General features: G+C 36.1%; 2 protein-coding genes across 4 annotated transcripts in view; one reads left to right on the forward strand and one right to left on the reverse strand.

Moving 5' to 3' along the window:
- The first annotated feature begins 292 nt into the window (after positions 1-292).
- On the forward strand, positions 293-17,010 carry LOC113498945. The gene is made up of 17 exons (XM_026879209.1): positions 293-553; positions 995-1,158; positions 1,502-1,672; positions 2,045-2,204; positions 2,899-2,957; positions 3,544-3,576; positions 3,912-4,107; positions 4,875-4,903; positions 5,367-5,421; positions 6,258-6,353; positions 10,988-11,136; positions 11,956-12,055; positions 12,813-12,943; positions 13,644-13,763; positions 14,418-14,572; positions 15,043-15,104; positions 16,522-17,010. The coding sequence occupies exons 1-17, from the start codon at positions 466-468 to the stop codon at positions 16,560-16,562; spliced, it is 1,809 nt and encodes a 602-aa protein (XP_026735010.1). The 5' UTR covers positions 293-465; the 3' UTR covers positions 16,563-17,010.
- Positions 17,011-19,155: 2,145 nt separating this feature from the next.
- LOC113498990 (putative fatty acyl-CoA reductase CG5065) overlaps positions 19,156-24,463 on the reverse strand; it is a 56,786-nt gene continuing 51,478 nt past the window's right edge. For all 3 annotated transcript variants that reach the window (XM_026879287.1, XM_026879289.1, XM_026879288.1), the window contains one exon: positions 19,156-24,383. In XM_026879287.1, coding sequence (XP_026735088.1) covers positions 24,236-24,383 — 148 coding nt within the window. In that variant the 3' untranslated portion in view covers positions 19,156-24,235. The remainder of the gene's footprint in view (positions 24,384-24,463) is intronic.

Here is a 24,463-nt window from a genome sequence, read left to right on the forward strand (position 1 = left end):
TTAGCTGAAACCGGTAAGACTGATAGCCGACCCCAACATAGTTGGGAAAAGGCTAGGCCAATGATGATTTAGTATGGTTTAAAAGGAAATATCATATTCGTGTTCGCGGTTGTAGAACAATACACAACAATAAAACTACAAATTAAATGATATTATTATAAAATATAATAATTAGAATATTCCTCCTCCCTCCTACTTTTGCTGTGCCCGACAGGATCCATAATTAGCTGTAGACTTACTTAACAATTGAATACTTATGTAACATTATGATATGGTATAAAGAATTGAAATGAAAACAACAATATGTAGGTACAATGCTAGCAAAACACATATTTCTTTCTAAATTTTACTTTAAAACTTGTCTTTTATTCTCCAAGCAAACAAACAAACATCTTTTTAGACTTAACTCTTCAGTCTTCATGTACAAAAGGCCTTATGTTTGCAGATTGAGTAGAAGCCTCCAAGATGCCAGAGTTAATGGAGCAGATGTACTGCTCGCAGCAGATCGTCATCCCGCCGAAGTATCCATATGTGCTCAAGAGATATTGTAAAGGTGATCTTTATTTCTATTCTCAGTAATCCTAAGTTCACGGATAGGCGAGTGGTTGAGGTCACTATGCCAAGCTCACTGTGTAGGTGTACTACGTGTCATGGACTCGTTCTCGTAGGACAAGCGTTTATGTGATCCACGAATGCTTGTCTTGAGTCTGCGTATCTTGTGCATGTGACTTGAATGTTTGTAAAATCCCCGCGACACAAGGATTCGAATCCTCAGAGCGGGAGAGGATTTTTAATTGATCTGGCAATCGAAAGGCTTTTTTGACACACGTTGTTATTTAATGCCTTATTTACCTTCCAAGCCCCTTTGTTTGTTTTTCAGTGAACTAGTGTGGTGATAAAAGCTCAAACCTCCCATACAGGAAGAGGCCTGAGCTGAACTGGACGTATAAAGGCTGGTGTTATATTAAGTCCGTATTATTCTGTTCTGTACCAGCGGCCATCAAGACCCAACCTTACGATCTTCTCCGTTGGTCCTTCGAGTACTTCAAGGCATTAGCTGAACATCGGCCACCACCAGTCAAACTCAGACTGGAGTACCCCATCTACAGCACCGAGGGAGGGCTCACCAGGGGCTGTCTGAAGGTCCTCGCTAATCAGGTAATATGAGAAACAGAAGAAGTTTGGTAAAGAATTGATGAAGTTTTTAGGCTAGGTGTTGCCCACGGGCCGGGTACCAGTCGAAAATGATCCCGCGGGAATATAAAATCGAGTAAAAACGCGAAAGTTTGTGTATATGGACGTTTGTTGCTCTTTCACGCAAAAACCACTGAACGGATTTCAACGAAACTTGGTAGATGGATAGTTTATAACGAGGATAAACACATTATACAGAAACAGGATAGTTTTTATCCCGATTGTATGATCCCGTGGGATAATTTTCGATTTGTGGCTAGCAGGACTGCAGGCAATAGCTTTTATCATACTTTTGCCAATGTCCCAGTTGTCTGGCATGACGGAGATCCCGGTGGTGGTGCTGAAGCAGTCCTGGCAGGGCTTCTGCCTGGACTCGGACGAGCTGAAGAGGATCCTGTGCCTCTGCGAGGTGCACCTTCGCGAGGAGTCGGTGCCTTACCGGTACTTCATGGCCGTCGCTGCAGGATTGTTGACGAAGGTATTCTTGAGGAGTTCTGTTTGCCAATAATAATAGTTTGTTATTTCAGGTTCAAATTATGAAAATAAAAATATAACTTCTTTCTTCCTCCTAAATCCATTTAAAAATCCATTTGTTGCCAAACACAGATATTGCCCCGCTTCAAAAAAAAATCTAATGGAAAAATCGAATCCAAAACTTACTGTAAATTTTTATATCTTTTTTTACAGAGGCTCTGCTTTTTATCCGCTTTATATCGGTCTACTACCAGGCTATATCTTACAGGCCGTAATAGCTGAAAAGAATAAATCTTCCACAGACTATACTTCTGTTACCCGGAGCACTTTTCATTTTTGCCTAATTTTCTCGATTAATATCGTCTTACATTTCCAGTGTTTGACCCACACAATGATCCTGATTTGCGAGTCTTTAACCAAAGAACCAGATGGTGGTTCTGCGGCGATACCAGTCGGGGAGTTCATCGCTATGTACAAGTTCTTGGCGGACATGGACGCCGGGAAAGACGTCAAGTACTACAACGGATATAGAGAGGGTAAGGTCTTCTATTCGGACAAACTTGGGCTAAAAGAGGGACTAAGTAACCCGCCACACATTGCAACTCCTGTAAGCCAGGAACTACACTGAAACCAACGAAAACCACCGAAACACTTAAGTTCGGTGTGTCTTAGGGGGTACAATTGACTGCCTTGGAACCCGCAACGAAATTAATCAGAAATAGTTAAAAGGAGGATATAAGAAAAATTGTTCCACTTCCCTCCATAGCAAACGGGAGACAAGAGAACAAACCTGGGATACTTTTATTGCCATTTTCTTATACACTCACTTTTCTTGTTTGTTTGTCATTCCGGTTGGATTTTTGTAACCCAATTTTGAGGCACTTCCCGATAAGTTAGCAGGCTGAAATTTTCAGGGTAGCTTCAAACCCGATGACAATGCAATTTACAACTATAAACACGAATGGACCGACTTCAAAAGTTTGAATGGTAATTTAAAAACGTGGGTTTTTAGATTTTTAAATCTATTAATTGACCCAAACTTTTTTATGGGATATGGATATTTCACATTCATAAACATGAATCAAAAATGGTTCAACCAGTTTAAAGTTATGTGGTAGCGAATTCAACAAAAAAATGAGAAGCTACTACTCAAGAACTGAATGTATGCGATCCCAGCAAAAAATAAAGAACGAAATTAGCGTGAACATATGCTCTTTGGACTTCTTTCAGGGGAGTCTCCACCAGAAGAGGAGGCAGAAGAAGAGGCTTCAGCAGAAGCTACTGATGCTGTAAGTTTTTGTTTTACTCCTCGTTACTTCTTTAGTTCTTAGGAACAACAACGGTGCAGAAAATCATCATGTTGTTACTTCTATTTCTATAGAAAGTTTTAGTTTCTGAAGGACTCCAAAAACGGTAAAAACAGACATCGTGAGGATAGCGAAAATCTTGATGACTTTTTTAAGGGTGTTTTAAGCCACTTCAGAATCCAAAGAAAACCTCCACTGAAACCTGTCCTACGTCATCATCCGTCTTTATTTATTCACCTACGCTTACATAAGTTCATACTCAATTAAAATTACACAGAATACATAGCTTTGCCAGATATCATTATAAAAACTTTCGTAATGCATGTTCATAATTATCTGACAATGGTTATTTCACGCGTATTTATCGGGATCGCCCGACTAGTTTCACTCGCTCACCGCCGCGTCAGCTCATGATTAAGTACTTCGGTTGAGTCCGAAACTAGTCCCGCGATATCGATGAATACGCGTGATTTAACCGTTTTCAGATAGTTATTTATTGAATCTTCGTTTAAGTAGTTATTTAGGTGAAGTTTGGACCTTCATGATTACTTACTATTTTGTTAATTAGGGCGGCGAAACTCGTGTTGCAAGAATACTAAACGTAAGTCAAGAAGATTTGTATTGTTCTGTTTGGTAAAATAGATGTTGACTGATTGCCCATGCACGCATGCATGAATGTCAGATATTGAGGCCTAAAGTAGCTTCCATCTTTCCCAATGTTCAAGCTATTTCCTTAATGAATTTCATTAAATTTGACGTAGCTGTTTCAGAGAGAATTTGAGTAGATTTTCATCTTTTAAAAGTTTTGCAAGAATTTCATCATGTATCTAGACTAAGAAAGTGTACCAAGATCTCAATTCAATTTGAATCAGAACTCAATTCTATCGGGATTAAACCTTTTGGTTATATGTAAAATTGAAACCCTGCTTGAAACAGCTGGATTCAGATGAAGAAGAAGACTACTGGGGAGACAAGAACGTTCAGAAGCTAACACTCATCGATGACCATGTGGCTCATAATGCCAGACTCAGTATGAAACTCAATTTGCCAGTGATTGGCAAGATTGAGCGGTCTCCATCCATTGAGAGAGCGAGAGAAATAGAAAGAGATAACTTTAATAGGGAGAGAAGAGGTTTATTCTATTGTTGAATTATTAAGTATTAGTAGTCTTCTAGATTATCTGTACAGTTTGGGAAAAAAAGTATTAGCAAAAAACTTAAAGCACTTTAAAAATCTGGACGTGCCCAAAAGGCTGACAGCATTGCGATATAAAATGACTATATATCTATGCATATGACAAAAAAATAGTTTAGTCCATAGATTTCCAAAAAATATTGGGTACGTATTTTTCCATTATCTCGTAAATCGGTCGGGTCAATGTAAAAAATTACATTTCTACATTTTCTCGGGTCTGCGTGTTTGTGGTACCTTCGTTGTATCTAAATTCCATAACACAAGTGCTTTAGCAACTTACTTTGGGTTCAGAACAATGTATGTGATGTCCGCATATTACATATTATAAAGAAGTCATGCACCTGGTCCCCATGTCTCGAACGTTTCGACCAACGTCTCAAAAATATAATCTATTAGTCTAGATTAGAAATATATTACCTTATAGAAGTTGTCATAAGTTTAGCAAACTTATTGTTGACTAGTCTAGTAGTTAGCGACCATGGTTACTATTTCGAAGGTCTTAGGTTCGATTCTCATCCCGGACAAATGTTTGTTATAAGCACAATCATTTGTTCTGTGTCTGGGAGTATTTTGTCTATATTATACGTGTATTTAGAAATATACAAGTACGTTTTTCAGTTGTCTAGTATTCATAATACAAGCTTTGTTTAGTTGAAACTAGATGGCGTTGTTATTATACTTATTAAATAAATTAACTACTTACAGGTAGAGCGGCTCCGTCTGAAGAAACCGAAGTTAGTTTTAATTATTTAAAACAAAATTCATTTAGTCTAGATTAGGTCCTTTCAGTAATTCTCAAACGAGTTTACAGTGTCATGTGATTTTAAACTCTATTTTCATTACTATAAGCCGTAGTATCCTTTGACGCAAGTCATACCGCAAGCATTACGGCATGTCATGGGATTTGAAACTGTAGCTTGATTAGAGTAAGACCTAGTATCCCTTGATGCGTCAAATATTTATTCGAATCTGAAAGACAGATGTGAGGTTGTATACTAATACAGCTTTCGTTTGTGTGTCGCGTCGCTGTGTGGGTGCGATGACGTATACGATTGACAAGTTAAACTATCTAGCATTATAATGTATAATTTAGCTTTAAATTAAATGAAAAATATTATATTAGCTTTGGTTCTATGTAAGATTAGTTTGAAAAATAGTATTTAAGAACAATTTAAACGTTTATGTGTTTCTTTACAGAAAAAACTGAAACAAATTAGTACTGGGAAACTAGCTTCGGATCTTCCTAAAGAAGGTGAGTTTATTACTTTTTGTATCCCAATGCTGGGCAAAACGCCATCTTATAGAGAAAGGACGAGGATCATCAATCACCACACTTGCTCATTTTGCGGTCGGCGATTTTAGGTCATAATAACCTGTAGTATAAAAAGATTAAAGGTAATGTTATATGTGTTTATTGGTGATCGGTTTAAAGAAAACTTGTTTAAGTCTTACTAAGAGGTATCCTATAGATCAACACGATATCCCTTAGTAAAACTGGTTGTCAGTCTTTCTAGTTTCTGACTACCTGTAACGGCTGTCAAAGATGTATGAATAACAGCCGGGACCCACAGTTTAACGTGCCTCCCGAAACACGGAGGAACTTTTATTGACATAGATGATCACCCATCCACAAACCGACCATTTCAAGCGTAGCTTTAAATACCATCTATCAATTTGTGCAGTTGTAGCTTAGACACGAGATTTATTCTCTAAATCTATGTTGATGTTATGTTTTTAATATTTATCATCTTTATCATCATTCCCCTGCCCTTATCCCAATTATTCTTTGAGGTCGGCGCAACATGTCTTCTCCTTCCATACCTTACTATCTGATGTCATCTTACAAGAAACATTATTTGCAGCCATATCGTCTTTCACAAAATCCATCCATCTTTTCCTTGGTCGTCCTCTTCCCCTATATCCATCCACATCCATACTCAACACCTTCCTCACCACAGTATGCCCATAGTATGACAGCCGGTTGCCACGTAGTTTTTCTGTAACCGGTGCCTCTTTCAAACTTCCCCTTACATATTCATTTCTTACCCTATCTGCTCTCGTAACACCACGTTTTTAATATTACACTAGAGAAATCCAAGGAAGTAGCAGATGTACATGAGAAGCAAGCTGTGGAGATATTTGTTTACGATGAGGATGATAAGGAAGTCGAATACGAGATATACGGTTAGAATACAGTTGTAATAGCTAAGGTATATTGCAGATTTACCCTTCTCACACTTACGGTTTAAGAGCTTTTCTAAAATAACGTAGGTCTGGCGTCGTCGGGCTCTTACACTATTACATTACAATGGCCGATAATTGAATGGCAGTTGGATTAAATTTGAAACTATTCCTATTCTCTTAAGCATTTTGCCAATACAATAATTCGAAATTAATTGTATTGACTGAGAATGTTCCGCGTTCCGCGTGGAAATTCTGTTGAAAAATGCGTAGAAGAATACAAATGATATAAATCATCATCATCACCATCCACAGCTTTTATCCTCCCACTGCTGGGCATAGGCCTCTCCTTTCTCGTACCCAGGGCCGGATCTAGAGGCCCAGGGGCCCCGAGGCAACAAGGGAGTGGGGGCCCCTCGGTTCAAGTTATTTTCATTCAGTGAAACATTTATCGAGCTTTTTTTTAGATGCCTACTTTGGTGGGTGGGCCCTAAAGTGCCTTATGGATAATACGGCACTGCTCGTACCAATTTCTACGGTCCTATACCAGCCTCTTCCAGTCTTGACCCGAACCTTGACTATGTCATCGACCCATCTTGCTCCCGGACGACCGACACTTCTTTTGCCTTGTTTTAATATGAATAATACGAATAGTGTCCATTTCATCCAATTTCTATTAATTCTTCGGCCATTGTAAATAGCAAAATTTACGCCCTGGCTAGTTCGTCTAGTGGTATAGTAACAAAATTGCTTTAGTTTACCGGTAAAGAATAAGAAGAAATACCTCCGTGCTCGAGTGGCGTACGCACCAGTTTCAAGGTGGCGCTATCTCTGAGGTCCCGGGTTCGATCCCCGGTGGGGCCAATGTAAAAATTCACATTTCTACATTGTCTCGGGTCTTGGTGTTTGTGGTACCTTCGTTGTATCTGAATTCCATAACACAAGTGCTTTAGCAACTTACTTTGGGTTCAGAACAATGCATGTCCGCATTTATTTAAATAGTATATGTTATCACCTCGTGATAAGGTTATGCATGAAGTTTTGGATTTTGAAAGGTATATACATAGAAAAAACAATGTGAAATAATACTTAATAAAAAATTGATAGGTATATCTGCAATTTACATTTTTTTTTTTTACGTATTTTGGTAGGAAAAGTTTTTTTATTATATAAAGTGTCTTGTAAGAAGTAATGCTTAGTTATATGTTGTTAATGGGACAATAGGGATGATGACAATTTCTTTTTGCAGTGTCCGTCTTGTAGTTTTTTGTATAATAATGGATACGTATTTTTTAATTTGTCCCGCAAACATAAATTAACCAAATTACAGTGAATGAAACTTACTCGTGACGTCACGATTGAGTATAAATTTTACTCTATCGTTACGTCACAAGACCCCTCTCCTAAACTTTAAAGCTAATCTTAGTCAATTCTAGTTTTTCTGAAAAAGGAAAAAATACGTGTCTCATACTTTTCAATTATCTAACTGAGGGACTAATGAGATTTTTTCTTTTTATAGCCAGTCATCATCCCTATTAGGGATAATAGAGTTAGTATAATGAAATAATTGACCATGTCGTTAAAACCCCTTTAATTAGGTACTTAAAAATGGTAAACAATCTTGGTGTATACAAATAGTCCAGTCAAAATAAACAAAAAAAAGTCATAACTTAGCCAAAATTCGCATAGAGCTGAAAATTGGCAGAGACGTTAAATACATCATTATAAAGAAAATATCAAAAGTCCCCTTCGATCCCACTTCTGCAAAAAAAAATATTCAAGGTCAAACATGCAAAATTAAGGTTTTTTTCATTTTTCTCCAAAACGGTAAGTTTTATCGTAAAATAATACAGACAAAAGTTGTAGATCATACTATTCTCTACAAAAATGGTTCAGTCACTTTTTCTCTTACGACTCACCATTCGTGAGATATCGCGGTTTTAATCATTAGAAAATTCATATTTTACATAATATGCACTAAAATGCAGCCTGTATACGTCATCGGACGTTCAATATAAATGAAAATAAGAAATTATTGGTTTGTGCTACTTACACAATATAAAACTTGTATAAATTGAATGAATATTTTAAAATAAAAGACCATACTGTCAGTCCCTAATTCCCTTCGTCGGTAACCTTGAGAAACATCTTCTAGCTACATCATTGTTTGAGTGTGGAGGGTCATATACCTGCCTATTTTTGAAGGAAGTAAGCGACATAACTCAGTATATACTGTTAGTTTTGAAAATTCCTTTTTGGTAATATTTTCAATTTTAATTTGTGCTGTTAAATAATTTTAACAAAATGTCAGAAGTTTGTTTCATTTGTGATAAACCTTTGGAAGAAAGTGAAGTTGTTGTTGTGGATCGTGGAATGAAGACTTTGATTGATGCAAGTGTGGAAATAAATGATAAATGATGACGAAAAAATCTGTATAAGACGTTTTGATCCAAATCGTCGATGAAAAAATCTGATAAACCCAATTGCAATCTTGATTTGAAAGACCTAGGTCGAACAGCAGTAATTATACAGTGGCTGATAGTTGTACATATTAATTTCAAATGTTCCAAATTAAATCGTCGATTTTCTAAAATTACTGAATCATCTTCGGGACGACATTTTGTAGTAGGCCTCAGAAAGATATTATAACAATTATTGTGGTACTCAGCTTCAGCAGCATTTAAGTAAAATTTATTCTCAATGCGGGCAATAACAGCTTTTGCTACGTCTTCAGAACAAGTCCGAGCTACCTTTAAAATGGAATCTTTAAATTCAAGTATAGATACATTATATAGTTTACGACAAACATCCTGCGCTTTCTTCTTTTCAGCTTCTTCATGTGCTTCATCGCCGCAAAATAACCAATATCTTTTAAAGTTGAAATCTGGCTCACTTACTCGTGCATGAGGTGGACTTATCGTGCATGTACTACCTTGTTCTTGTCTTTTAGCTGAAACAATACTACTCTTTCGAGTGTACATTTTACGACAAGTTTCAATTCAATTTCAATTTCAAGTATTCAAAAAACTTATCATTTCTTTCAACACTTGCATCAATCAAAGTCTTCATTCCACGATCCACAACAACAACTTCACTTTCTTCCAAAGGTTTATCACAAATGAAACAAACTTCTGACATTTTGTTAAAATTATTTAACAGCACAAATTAAAATTGAAAATATTACCAAAAAGGAATTTTCAAAACTAACAGTATATACTGAGTTATGTCGCTTACTTCCTTCAAAAATAGGCAGGTATATGACCCTCCACACTCAAACAATGATGTAGCTAGAAGATGTTTCTCAAGGTTACCGTCGAAGGGAATTAGGGACCGACAGTATGGTCTTTTATTTTAAAATATTCATTCAATTTATACAAGTTTTATATTGTGTAAGTAACACAAACCAATAATTTCTTATTTTCATTTATATTGAACGTCCGATGACGTATACAGGCTGCATTTTAGTGCATATTATGTAAAATATGAATTTTGTAATGATTAAAACCGCGGTATCTCACGAATGGTGAGTCGTAAGAGAAAAACTGAACCATTTTTGTTGAGAATAGTATGATCTACAACTTTTGTCTGTATTATTTTACGATAAAACTTACCGTTTTGGAGAAAAATGGAAAAAACCTTAATTTTGCATGTTTGACCTTGAATATTTTTTTTTGCAGAAGTGGGATCGAAGGGGACTTTTGATATTTTCTTTATAATGATGTATTTAACGTCTCTGCCAATTTTCAGCTCTATGCGAATTTTGGCTAAGTCAAATGTCTATTTTGACTGGACTAAAACACAATATATTAAATAAATAAATGACTGATACTTATATTTCTTTAGCTTTTTTGATTTGGCAATGTTTGTTGTTTTTTTAAATCGGTTAAAATCGCTTTTTAAGCTTAGTTTTCTTTGACAAAAAGATGCCATGATTGTTTACCTCTTTTTGCATTAGTTAAACAAATATTTTTTATTGAATTTTGTAATAGATCATTTTTAGGTATCGTCTAGTTTATTTTGCTGTTTTTGAATAGTAAACTTAAAATTTGCCCTTTTTTGCTGTTTTTGAACAGTAAACTTAAAATTTGCCTAGATGTAACTTTTTTAAGTATTTCGTATTTAATAGTTACCATTTAATATTGAGATTGTAATTAGAAGAACCTACTACTTGTTAACGAGCTCCCTATTTCGAAATTAGGCTTGAAATTAGCCCATTGTAAGTTGGGTGGTTTTGGGCGGCGGATAATCCAACAATCCGAACTCCATCTGAAAGAGTAGATTCCAGAGATTAATTAGAAGTATTAACAATGGTATATTAAGTAGATGTTACGTTGTAGCTGACTTGTTGTGGAAACGGGGCGCTGCTACTTAAAGTGTGTTTATTTTGTTTCCACAATCATGTAACTCTTAAGAACTCTTAGAAAAGCAGATTGTTTTATAACACTCGAAAATAAACTTTAACAGCAAAGATTGAAGATTCAAAATTGCTTAACAGAATATTAAAGACTGAAAACCTCGCAGTTTCTTATAGCAACTTCTATTCAAACAATTATACACTTTTAAACCCAGCTCCAAAGTCTATTTTCGAGTGTTACACACCATTTCGGTCCCCCTAAAACGCCATTCAATGATGGTAGGCGAATTGCAAGTCGAAGATCAAGATGGGATTCCTGAGGGGTTTTACACTCAGAGTATGCAAGCTGACGTAGACATAGAGGCAACAGATGGTGAACATCATGCGAGACAGGGAGATGACAAGGAGAGAGCTGCATTGTTCCTAGCTGAAGTAATTTGAAGTATCGATATTTTAGTTTTAGCAAGAAGTACGATCATTTTTTGATAGTAACTATCGTGAGAATGATTCATTATTAAATGATGTAATGGTTTACTCACGCGTATTTATTGGGGTAGCCCCTTAGCAGACGCGGCGGGATCGCGAGTCGATCCGCCGCGTCTGCTCATGATTGAGGACTCCGGTTGGGTCCGAAACTAGTCTGGCGATCCCGATAAATACGCGTGAGTAAACAGTTACATCATTTAATAGTAAGTGCGATCATCCGTAAGAATATTATAAACTCGAATTTTTGTATGTATGGATGTTTGTTCCTCTTTCACGCAAAAACCACTGAACGGATTTAGACGGAACTTGGTACACAGATAGTTTTTATCCCGATTTGATGTTTAGTGGTGCATTTTTGATTTGTAGCGAACGGCTACAGCTAGTTTTTTCGTAATATTTTATCACATAAAAAATATTAAGATGATACAGTAAGCTGTATTCTCGAGTGACGTCACTTTTCAGTAAACTTTTTACTGACAAGTGACGTCATAAGCCCCTACTCCTATTTGACTATCTTTGATGCAGTTATCTCTTCTTTATGTATTTTACTGTTGATTTAACAAAATACTTAGAAAGTTAAGTATTTTTTCGAAATCTGTCTGATGGAATGAAAATAAAAAGATCGTTTTCGTCAAATACCTTTTATGACATATTTTATATTCAGGTCCAAATTTTACTTCTTCTACCCAAATTCATCGATAGACAGAAATCAAAATGGCCGCTAGACATTATCCTAATATCCTTTTTATTCCCATCCCATCCCAGATCTTCCAGATTCGTGACGAGCGTATGAAAGACCTGAACCAAACCTTCGAAGATATCGCTAATATTGTCGACAGATTTAGAACTGCGAACTACGATTTAGGTTTGGTCCCATCCTATTCTTATATCATTATAACAGTAATATGTAACTTGGTATTTTTGTAATTAATTTATCTTGCGTAATAATTTTGTCAGGTCTTTGGTCTGGTGACTTGTGACCCTGACTGCTATACCAAGGTCGTGTGGTCGATTCCCACCCAGGACAAATGTTTGTGTGGTGAGCACGATCATTTGTTCTGTGTCTGGGTGTAATTTATCTATGTATGTATTTAGAAATATATGTGTGTTTATCAGTTGTCTATACTTATAATACAATTTTGGTTTATTTTGAGGCTAAATGGTGTTGTATTATATGTAATATTATATTATACTTAACTATTTAAGATTATATGTATTAAAAGTATACTTAATATATCCCATCGTATATAACATTATTTTGGTATCATCATCATCATAACCTTTTCCTAGCTACGAGTATGTTAGGGTCGGCTTCTAGTCTAACCGGATTCATCTAAGTACCAGTGTTTTACAAGGAGTGACTGTCTATCTGACCTCCTCAACCCAGTTACCTGGGCAACACGATACCCCTTGGACTGGCTGTCAGACTTTCTATCTTCTGACTACCTGTAACGACTGTCAAAGATGTATAAATAACAGCCGGGACCCACAATCTAACGTGCCTTCCGAAACACATTATTTTAGTAATAAATGAAAAAAAAACCCTTTGATACACCTCATTTTAGTTAGGCATATTACACTGCATCATATTTCCAGATCAAAACTATTATATTTATTTCTAGGCATGGTGGCCGGCCGTCAAATGTCCACAACCAGCGGAGAGTTCATCGTACACACCATCGAGAAAGATATTATGGCGTACATTGATGAACAGATTGCCATACTGCCAGACCCTGATCTGAAAAAGAAGAAGGTATAACGATTGCCGTGTCATCCTTCGATTCCCGTAGGACAAGCATTTGTGTGATCCACGAATGCTTGTCCTGAGTCTGGGTGTCTAGGTGCATGTGAATTGAATGTTTGTGAAAAACCCCGCGATAAAAAGATTAAGTTCCTTAATGCGGGAGTTCCTATACGACCTAAACATATTTTACATTATACCTTAAGATTTGATAGTCCAATCTTTTTACTTTGCATCCTTTATCCGCAACCTCAATTTTACATTTTCATTTTGTTCTCATGGCATCCCTCCATTGACATTTTGATTTTTATTTATTTTTTACTTTCAAAAAGCTTTGCGTTGTGTTGTAGCTTTGCTTAAGGTTTTGCATAATATGTAATGCTATTCCCTAATTGTTATTCAAAGAATTAAACATCATGGCTTCATCATTCGAGAATCCAAACATCGTCCAGAAAAGCATCCATGTAGTCTAATTAACGATCCAATTCGGTCGCTCGTCTCCATTCTACACGTCTTAATATTGAGATACTTATCAATTATTTGGCATAATGCAAAGAAACTTTAGGATAGTTTACTAAGTGGCTATAGAAAGCAAGGTTTCCAGTTTCACACGTCTTCCACAAAAGCTCCAAAAACAGTCCAATTTATGCTGCTTTTAAATTGAGACCCCAATCTCCATTCCAACCTTTTTAATATTGATCTCGTTAACCAGGCTAAGCCGGAGGAAGTGGCGATGATTCGTGACATCCTCCAAGAGTTCCTGGATGAGAATATGGAGATCATAGTGCCAGAGATTGAAGAAGTTGAGGAAGAAGAAGCTCCTATTCCAGAGGTGAGAGATGGTATTCTTTCGCAGGTGTCGGATGCCCTTGCCGACGGCCGCGATGATGCCGTTGTGACCGTTCCAGTTATCGACCCAACCTTTTACTGGCTCTCGGAGGGACGAGAACACTGGAAAGTGGAAAAGGAGAAGTTGTAATTGAGTTTCGTGTAATGATAGTGTGAGTAGAAGTGGCAGAATAAGGGAGGTCTATGCTTATCTGTTTAATAGTCCTACTAATGTATAAAATATGTATGCATGGACGCAAAAACACTGAACAACACAACACTAGATTTGGACGAAACTTGATACACAGAGACTGTGTAACCAAGATTGATATATAGGATAGTTTTTATTTTATCCCAATTTTGCGTTCCCGTGAGATCACTTTCAGTTGGCAGCAGGCGGGCCCGTTGGCAACAGCTAGTCTTCTTATGTATAAAAATGAAATGCTATTTTTAGCCGCGCTAAAACTCGACAATTGCTGCACCGATTTGGCTTATTTTAGTCTTGAAATATCCGTGGAAGTCGAGGGAAGATTTAATGAAACGGTGATAAATATGGAAAAGTCGTATTTTTGTCTTTGCATTGTCATTTGTATCTTCTGTTAAGCAATACGTAGTTCGCCGGGACAGCTAGTTATAATTATATATGATCTTGAACCAGGTAACCACAGTCTACGCGGTCCCCGGCATCGGGGGTCCAGTGGACCCTGACATAATACATGACTTCATCGAGTACGCTGAGGAGGTCTGCAAGACCCAGGGAGACCTCATCATGCCGCGGAACATCAGGCACTTCTTATGCCCACCGCTGGAGAAGTAAGCCCAACATTAGTGTTATTAGTTGATAGGTACTGTTTTATACTTTTTGTAACACCGCTCTTGTTTATGAAAATGAACAACTTGGGGGTAAAAAATCTAGTCAAGTTCGGGTTGGGCAGCCGAAGAGAATCCCGCGGTCACCCATCAAATTTGTGACCGCATCAACTGTTGTTTTACTCCTATTTTTTTACTATTTACTGTGTATGTGTTTCTGCTATATTTTTCTTATCATTTGTAAAAATGACAATTGTATTATTATCCCGTTTGATGATTATACTTACAGCCTTTTGACAGACAGACTGACAGAGAGCTCCTTGGTTCCATTTTTACTCTGATTACGGAACCCTAAGAATACAAAAAAAAAACAGAACAACACAAATGTTTAGGGCTAGGTACCAACGCTTTCCTTCGCCGTTTTATATACAATATAGAAAACAAGAACATGACAAATTTTTTTTGTCTTTTAGATATGTTGAAATTAATTACGATGAAACTCCCACCAAAAAGGAAGAAGTTGCGACGGGCGGAGGTGCTATCACAGAATAATATATTATATAGTTAACACAACATTTGTAGTTACAATGCTTGCAAATTGCTTAAAATACTTGTAGTTAGATCTATCACTTATTTATTAAACGATGTAACGGTTTACTCACGCGTATTTATCGGGGTAGCCAGAGTCGCGATCCCGCCGCATCAGCTCATGATTAAGGACTCCGGTTGGGTCCGAAACTAGTCGGGCACCCCCGATAAATACTCGTGATTAAACCGTTACATCATTTAATAATGAATCAGTCTCACGATAGTTATTATATCATTTATTGAAGTTTAGTAAAGTACGGTAAATTGTTGGTTTAGATAAACACAAGCTTTTTAATGCACGAATAGCCGAGTCGTTGATTCCACGCTCTCGACGACTCTCCTATTCATTAAAAACTGAAGTTATTAAACTAAATTTAGTTTGAAAGTTTGTGATGCACAAGTCGTGTAGTTTTTTTTTGAAAATTGTCCTTTAAGGCGTAAAATGGGTTGCAAGATATTTTGATGTATATTTTGGGGTAGGTATGATTTTGATTTGCAGACATGTGTTTCATTTTTTTTTCCGATTTGAGTGCGTTACAAATCTTAGATTTGTAGTATTCAGCTTAGTTATCGAATAATATGTATCTTTTATATTGTAGAATGTTGCTTCATTTATCTGATTTTCTAGTTTATCTAATTAATGTTGGTACAAGATCTATTTTATTACGCAATATCACAAATTGGATATTCGACTAAAAAATTCAAATAAGACTGTTAGATTTCCAAACATCATCATCATGATCATCCACAGCCTTTATCCTCCCACTGCTGGGCATAGGCCTCCCCTTTCTCGTGCCAATTTCTACGGTCCTGTGCTAACCTCATCCAGACTCGACCCGAGACCTTTATAATGTCATCGACCCATCTTTCCAAACATACCGGTTACTTATTTTTTTTTACATTATACAAAATGAAAATAATATAGTAAGTTGAAATCTCGTGTGACGCCACTTATCTGTAAAATATTAACCGACAAGTGACGTCACTAGTCCCTCTTCCATAGATTTCAACATGTTGGATGCGTCATAACGTTAATGCTTTCAAAAATTTCGCCATCCTCGATGCGTTATAACTTCGTAATGTTTTATTGATTTAATGAAAAAAATATATACGAATTCCCTTTAGAATATTACCTGACAGGCTTACTAGATTTTTCTAGTGAATTACTCGATAGCTCAAATCTTTTACCGTCAAATATAATTGATAGTTATTACAAAAAATGCTTTTCAATCATATTGTGTCATAAAATATGTTGTACAATTTTATTGTATGTCTAAAGATCGCCAAATCATGCATTGTATTTATAAGCTAGAGTAGGTAGATCGCAGAGTATAAATTCAGACTAAAAATAACTAATATTATAGGTGTCACAGTGATTGGGGAGAAGAAAGCAGAAACACCATGAGAAACTGTAATAGCTGTCTTATAGTTAAAAATAAACTAAATAGTTTAATGCACTTTTGCACGTTAAATGTTAATTATTGGAAAGAGTTTGACCATATCGAAGTTCGTGGATTAAATACACAAAAGTTTACCCTACAAAGTGATCGAACCCGCGACACTTCGCCTTCAGTGGGTTTGGCGAAGTGACCTCAACCACTCGGCTATCCGTGCAGTCAAAATCATTTCAATTCAAGAGTAAGCACATTCCTTGTGCATGGAAGACACAGATTTTTACTTTATTAGACCAGCCAGCAACCTTCTACCAGCTCCTAGCCGATATGAAAAATAAATAATCTGTAGCGAGGACAGAAAAAACTCAAACATTTATGTTTCGGCGAGTCACATGGTTTCATCGACCGAGCAAACTACGAAATGCGAAATATCTATCCCTACTAATATTATAAATGCGAAAGTGACTCTGTCTGTTACGCTTTCACGTCTAAACCACTGAACTGATTTTTTTGGTACAGAGATAGAGTTGACCTTGAGAAAGAACATAGGATAGTTTTTAACCCGGACTTTTGACGAGTTCTCTTGGAAACGCGATATAACCGACATCGACGCGGGCGAAAAGCTGGTACCAAATAATGGTCATTCTCTTTCTTTATAAATCTAGTCTAGCACATAAATGTCTTCCTATAACCAATTTTTATTATTTATTATTATTTATTGTTGTATTGTGAAGCTTATATAGATATACTTACTATGTACTGAATACTTATTTGCAAAACTTTAACCTCATTCGTCCCGATTACTCCTGTTTTATGATGTTACAGCTGGCTTCATAGATTTTGTGCTAATCCATTTCCATGTTTTTCTCGTTCATCAAAGGTATTTTTTATTACTAAGCGACTTACAGTAACTAAGCCATCCTCATCCCCTCCTTATCCAAGCAAGATCATCATCCACAGCTTTTGTCCTCCCACTGCTGGGCATAGGCCTGCCCTTTCTCATGTAATTTCTACGACCCTACGAGCTGAAAGTTTAAAACCTTGAGTTCGTTGTTTGCTTGTGTTTCCTTGAAAGCATCTAGAGATCGAGAATCCATTTGCGCCATGACACCCATGCCTCCTTTCATATGCCGTTCATCCGAGCTAGCATTTTCATGGATGCTTTTGTATCATTCCTCTTTTAACATCCATCTACTTCATTTCACCTCTAGCAAACGCCAAGCATTGTCTCGCCTCCCAAAAAGTGACCACTCCCTGTATCACTGCATAGTCTAAGGATCTTATTAGATCAAGGAACGGAACTGCAGAAATGTTTAGATCAAGAATTTAACTGCCAGAACTAAACCTCTTGCAACTTTTTTAAGCCGAACCCTGGACTGCATTCTATTTTCACACTTATGCAATAGGATTTAAAGCCCCTTTTGCACTAAGTACCAGCTTTAGGTAGCCTATGTCTTATTTATGGGGTCCCAGTACATAGTATTTATATGACCATCGTTGTAATTAATGTTTTTACTGTTTTGTAATTTAATTCAAATAAATTATTAAAATTGTAAAATGTGTTTTTATTCACTCATTAAAATCGTATTCCTAAAAAGATCGATAGGATCACTTTTTTCCTTATAGATAATCGGAATTAAGCGGAAGGAAGTCTAAGACCTATCCATATTCTTTTTTTTTTGCCTTTTGTGTACCAAAGCAGCGTAATTTTCCGACAGCATCACCCTCTTTCGGATAATTAGCTAGCCGAATCAGGATCCAGATATCTTCTTCTTCCTAGTTCTCTTCCTCATCCCAGGATCGGCTTCTTTAAACCTATTTTATTAAGTCATTGGCGTCTATTACAATGACGATGATGATGTCATATTTATAAACCATTACTTAGCAACACCTGCAAGTAAAATAACGTTCAACAATTTGCAGAGCTGTTTCAATTCAGCCTCCATTAAGGAATATTAGGTCCAATGCTGGGTTTAGGCCGCTCCCAAGTTATTAAGCTGTTTGAATCGCTCAAATATGTGAATCTTTGTAAAAGTTATCATGAGGCTCATTGAGGAAATTCATTAAAAAAAAATGGTCCTTTAGAGTTTAGCTATCAATACATCTCGCATTAGAACCAAGTTTTCTCTTTTCATTTTCGAAAAAGATGCATAACATGACTGTTGTCAGTATATATATATGAGCTTAAATCTGGTGTCATTCAGGTAATATCAAATACTTTACGGTATGGAATCATTTTGCCTACAGTACCTGCTGTAAATTTTCAACCGACTTAGAAAAAAGAGAAGGTTGTCAATTGGTGCTTTTTTTTCTTTTACGTCTGTGACCTCAATCATCGTTCTGGATGAACAGATTTTCTTGATTTTTTTTTATTCATTTAACGTGAAACAGCGGTCTTTTGGTCCCATGATTTTCATCAAATTTAGACCAGTAGTTTTTCATTTAAAGTAATCTTTCTACATTACCTACCTACTTCCATCATAATATTTCTAACCTCACCGACGTCATTCGGGAATCAGCTGATATACTTTTTAATGTGGACATGCAGGATAAGGATGGGACACATAGGAAATTTTGATAGAAAACTTCTAATGAAACATAATAAACTTTACATTCGTTTTATTACATTATGGAATAATAAATAAACCCCCCCATATATATATCGACCTATCACCGAAACACATATCGCTGCCTGCGAACTATCGCTGTCCTCTGGCTGGGCATAAACTGATACAATATTTCAAAATGACAGACAAAAGTTGGAGAAAAATGCAACAGAAATGTAGCAGACACAATTTGGGCTTGACATGATTTTCAGACAAAACAAGCTAATGAAAAACAAATGCAGATTTGTTTAAATAATAAATAAATGCTTATATTTTCCAAGATAACAATTTCTTGTATATTCTTTGTATGTTTAGGGAGTTCGTTCAGAAACGCGATGCCCAGCCATAGACTGCGACTATCAATCATTGAGCATATTTCATTCTCGCATTTAACATCCCATCAAGGTTTACTGAATAACCTTGACCATTAACCGCAGGTGTCTAAGCAAAACAAATTTTATTTAAAGCATTATCATGCGGTTTCCGAACGATAACTGTCAAATGTCACCTGTCACCTGTCACACGTCACAATTAAACGTCAAACGATGGCGGGAATCTATAAAAGTTTCAATAACCTCACTTTTAAATCGACCATACAATTTATCTTTTACACATCGTTGGCTTAAGATTTGTACTCTTAGGTATTCGAAAACAACGTTACATCGGTAGAATTTAAACTATCTACTTAGCCATAGAAGTAGACGAAATTACTGCCGAATTCACTAAAATTGGCTAAGAATTATAATGTTATAATAATTTGCTAGATTACACCAACACACCAAAAAGAGTCGCAACATTTAAATATTTTTATTACTCATGTAAATATTATCTTGTAAATAAGGAATCCAGTCATTGCCAATAACGTCCGCCATCTTGGTAGGAGTTCGTTCGAAAACCGCCAAACCTTAATCACTCCAAAACATGTCTACATTATCAAGATACAGCGAAAAAATGAAAAAATATTCCCGCATGTATATATTTGGATTTAACTTTGGGTAACTAAATTCTATGTACACAATAATAAGTCAGCGCAAACAATTTCACCGGTACGTTGGCCAAACAATATCGTCTTATCTTAATTAAATACAAAAAACAAGAAATCTCGTGAAAATAATAACAACATTACTGAAGTATTTCTTTTTCAAAATGTACATATAATATACTTACAGACAGAAACAAATATTTACGTACGCTCTAGATAACATTATTTATTGAAGTTATTGAATCACAGGGCGCAGCTTATATTCGATTACTTCAATAAACTCACTAGTTTTCCATTCTCGAATTCACTCCCATTTTTAAAGGAATCTACAAGTTTCAAATTTACACTAAGAGAACTTAAATTAATTCGACACTGGAAGAAAACTGGAATCAAAAGCACACAGTTGGAATTGACTGTTTACAAAATCGTTGGAAAAGCGATTTTCAGTTATACTTTTCACAGATACATCACTAGCTGATAAACAACAACTACTACAAGTGTTAAACAAATAGCTTTTAACAAAAAAAAAAACAACAAAGATAAAAATCTGAATAAACGAAAAAGTTGCAATGTGTTAACGAAAAGAGTCGTCTGTCATGTGAAAAACTATACGAGTCACCGATTCGATTGAAATCGATGAACATCATTGGATCCTTACTCGATGTAAATGCGGGCAAACTAATGATGTTAAAGAAGTTATTAAGACTAAATAACGTACTCGTTTCATGAGCAATCAATTCCCAACTTGTGACAAAATCCCCTTTTTACTTAACAATCATTGTGATATAAGAAAAACAGTGAGAGCCAAAGGGTCCTGCGTTAGACTTACACAATAAGAAAAAATGCTAACACTTAAATAACATGTCGTATAAACTTAGGCATTACTTAACGAGTACAGCTTACACCGATTACTGTGGGATTATGAAAACATCATGCGTTCAGGAGGCCTCCTACCACGGCGTAAAGTTGTATTACTGTTGATGTGTGAACGTGACAGCGCTATACACGGCGTAGAGCGCCATCTCTCTCCCACATTTGCGATAATATTACTTTAAGGTGTGGTAGTAGGCCTTCAGGTGTCATCTAACTTATAAGTACGCTTGAATCGAGGGTCGTGCCCGACAGGCTACAGGCCAAAGGTAAACCTAGCATAGATACATTAACTGAAATTTTTATTTTTATATAAAAAATCAATAAATACCTACGTTAATTATCACTAAGGAAGCGTCATTTTGGAACGAATTTTATTTTTTAATTTAAATTTTAGAAATGTTTGCTTGCGTAAACTAAGCGCTTGAAGGACCCATGTCATTTTATTGTATATTATTTAACAACTAGCTGAATACCTACTTCACAAACACCTTTTGTACACAAAAGGTTGATCTAGGATGACATAGTCTCATAAGATATCTTTTGCAAAATCACGACAACTGATCGATGCCAATTCATTACAAAATCATGGAGACAAGAAGACAAATTAAAAATAAAATTACAATTCCATCAAAATATCGAGATGAAATCGACAAATAATTGTATTTTAGGTAACAACAGACAAACAGGGTGTAAATATTGCTTATAATGGATGGCTTAAAGGTATTTAAAGTAACCAGGCTTTAGATCTAACCATCTAAAATTCAATGAAAACCTTATTCCCTTCTATTTATTGACTTCATAGGCCTTGGGCGCGCAGAATACCAACAAAAACAATTTATATATTTAGAAAAACCCCCACGCATTAAACTACGAGAAAATTTCTATGACATGGGAACTTCGTTATTTTAAAAAACTCGTTACGTATTAATAGACATTCTGATACATACATCTGTATGTAAAAGCCATTATAAATAGCATGTGAAGAAAGATTATAAAATTGAGCTTCATTACAGCCAAAATAAGGAATAGTAAGAGCCAAATTTATCAATTGCGAAGCTTTGAGACCAACACTATTGGTCTCACAAATGGCTCCATGGCGGGGCGTCAAAAGTTACAAAATGGAATAGTCGACAAAAAAGAACCCTTACGGACAATAGTATCGAATTCCTTAACGGGTTTTCAAAAGCGTTGGCGGTTAACCATTCAAAAGAAATTCACGAGCTTGTGATTTCTCTTTTTTTGCTCTCTTTTGCATCGCTTTCCTACATCTCATATTACAATACCATGAATCAAACCACTACTCTCCTAGCTGCTAACAAATCGCGCGATCCTTTATCATTATTTTATGACAACTTCTAATGTAAAAACTTCATAATTCTATAGATTTTTTAAAGAGGATTCTAACATTTCAACTATATTGACTATCACTCTGAATAGGATTGGAAAAGCGATGTCGTTTTTTGGGCATCCCAAAATTTCAATAGTAGACATTGCATTCCTAGGCTCCAAAAATGGATTTTTGTCTTTGCAGAGGTCAAATCCCAGGTCTGTCTACTTATTGAACTAGTAATTCATATTTTCCCCTTCAGTTTTCAACACCAACTTGACTCGTTTGCATAAAAGAGAAGTTTAAAGATATATATAAATATGATTTTAAATTAGAAGCTGCCATAATTACACTTCATAAATATTTTCGCTAATCGTTTGTTTAACAATTTTATTTTTGGAAATCTTTATTTTACATGGATGCCTATATATTATATTAGCGTTTGAGAACAACTCCATGTATTTAGCAAGTGTTCCAAGTGTTAACAATATTATATATTCGTAGAGGCTGAACATTGGTGATAGCTCAACTAGTTACATCTACCATGCGAGTTGTTCTAAACGAATGTTTTTGACTAGTTTATAAACTTCTATTTATTATTGAGCCATCGAAGAATCTTAATTGCGCTCTTGGAAAAATATACATGCGTTTGCTAACATAACGTTATATTTATTTGCTAAGAGCAGTGCCTGTACCAAGAGCTCTCAAAGCAAAACTGCTGTCGTTGCGAAAACGAGACGGCGCGCTACAAAGCGTAGTGTTGTCTCACTTCAATTAGTATAAAGTCTGACTTTAAGAGCTCGTAGCCGGCTCTGAAAACATTCAGTTGAAAACTGTAATTCCAACGAAAATAACTTACTAAGCATTCGCTTCAGGCACTTTTAGCCTAAAGAAACCACTGCCGCGTCAGTTATGCATGTCTATGTTCGTCATATTTCAAACTTCCCAGTTTGTATCATAGCATCATTGGCGGAGTGAGGAACCAGGCTCCATATCACGTGACCCATGGCCGACCACAAAGCCAGACAGTTCATTACGAAAGCACGACGGTAAAAATACTTGAAGACTCGAGAAAATCATTGGCACAATAAACTGACTTTAAAAATATAACATCTCGGGATATACATAACATATTGCTATTGTTATTAAGACTATGCGATAACAGATTTTCTTTAGTTATTGAGCTGTTAAGGTACAAAATTATTGGAATCACTATTACTTATAACCATTCGTCAAATAACTAATAGCCTAGCGCTTGGGAAGAGTTTGAAAAGCATTGTGTTATGTCAAATTTGTTCAGAACCATTTTGGAAGACCAAAATACCAAAATACTTGGGTCATAAGAGGTATTTAGGAACAGATTGTTTGAATTTCAAAACTCCAATTACAATAACGGATACATTCTCAATCAATAAACGGATTTCATCTAAAACTTTTTTGTATGTGAATGGCAAATTGGAAGGAGGGAAGACAATGCCATGACAAAGTTTAACCATTTAATGAAGTGACAAAACTATGATTTTAACATGGAACATGAGACAGTGCTATCAGTAACAATAGTTATATCTCTCTTTAAAGAATCACAGTATTGCCACACCAAAAAATCCGTACATTGCAATTGGGATTCAGTCAAAAAAAATTCAACACAACACAGCGCATCTCTCGAAGCAAATATAACAGCCCCGTAAGCTTATTTTTAAAGAGAAAAATATATTACCTAAATTATATGCCTGTGTACTTAATATATCTATTGGTGTCAATGTCATAATGGCGGGAGTCGCCATCTTGTTAACAAATGTCAAACGAACGTCAATGGCCGATGGTATTTTTTTAACGATGCGTGTCTGGAAGCTTGAAAAGGGGCGTAAACGAGGTTAGTTTCGTTTGTGGATAACATCAGGCTATAGCTAGGAGTCTAGCGGCCCTTGTTAACAATTCTAATACGCGTCGCCAGAGGTTGCGCAGCGCGTTGGAGCGTGAGAACAGAAATCTCCATAGGAAGAAGACCGTGGCCACTTGAGTTAGGATGTGGACTATGTGCAATCTGAAATAGGAAACGTATGGTGATCAAAACTTGTGACATCTCAAACTTAAGCAGAATCATCGTTGAAGCATCATTAGCGC

The sequence above is a fragment of the Trichoplusia ni genome, chromosome 11, assembly GCF_003590095.1.
Source record: "Trichoplusia ni isolate ovarian cell line Hi5 chromosome 11, tn1, whole genome shotgun sequence".
NCBI lineage: Eukaryota > Metazoa > Arthropoda > Insecta > Lepidoptera > Noctuidae > Trichoplusia > Trichoplusia ni.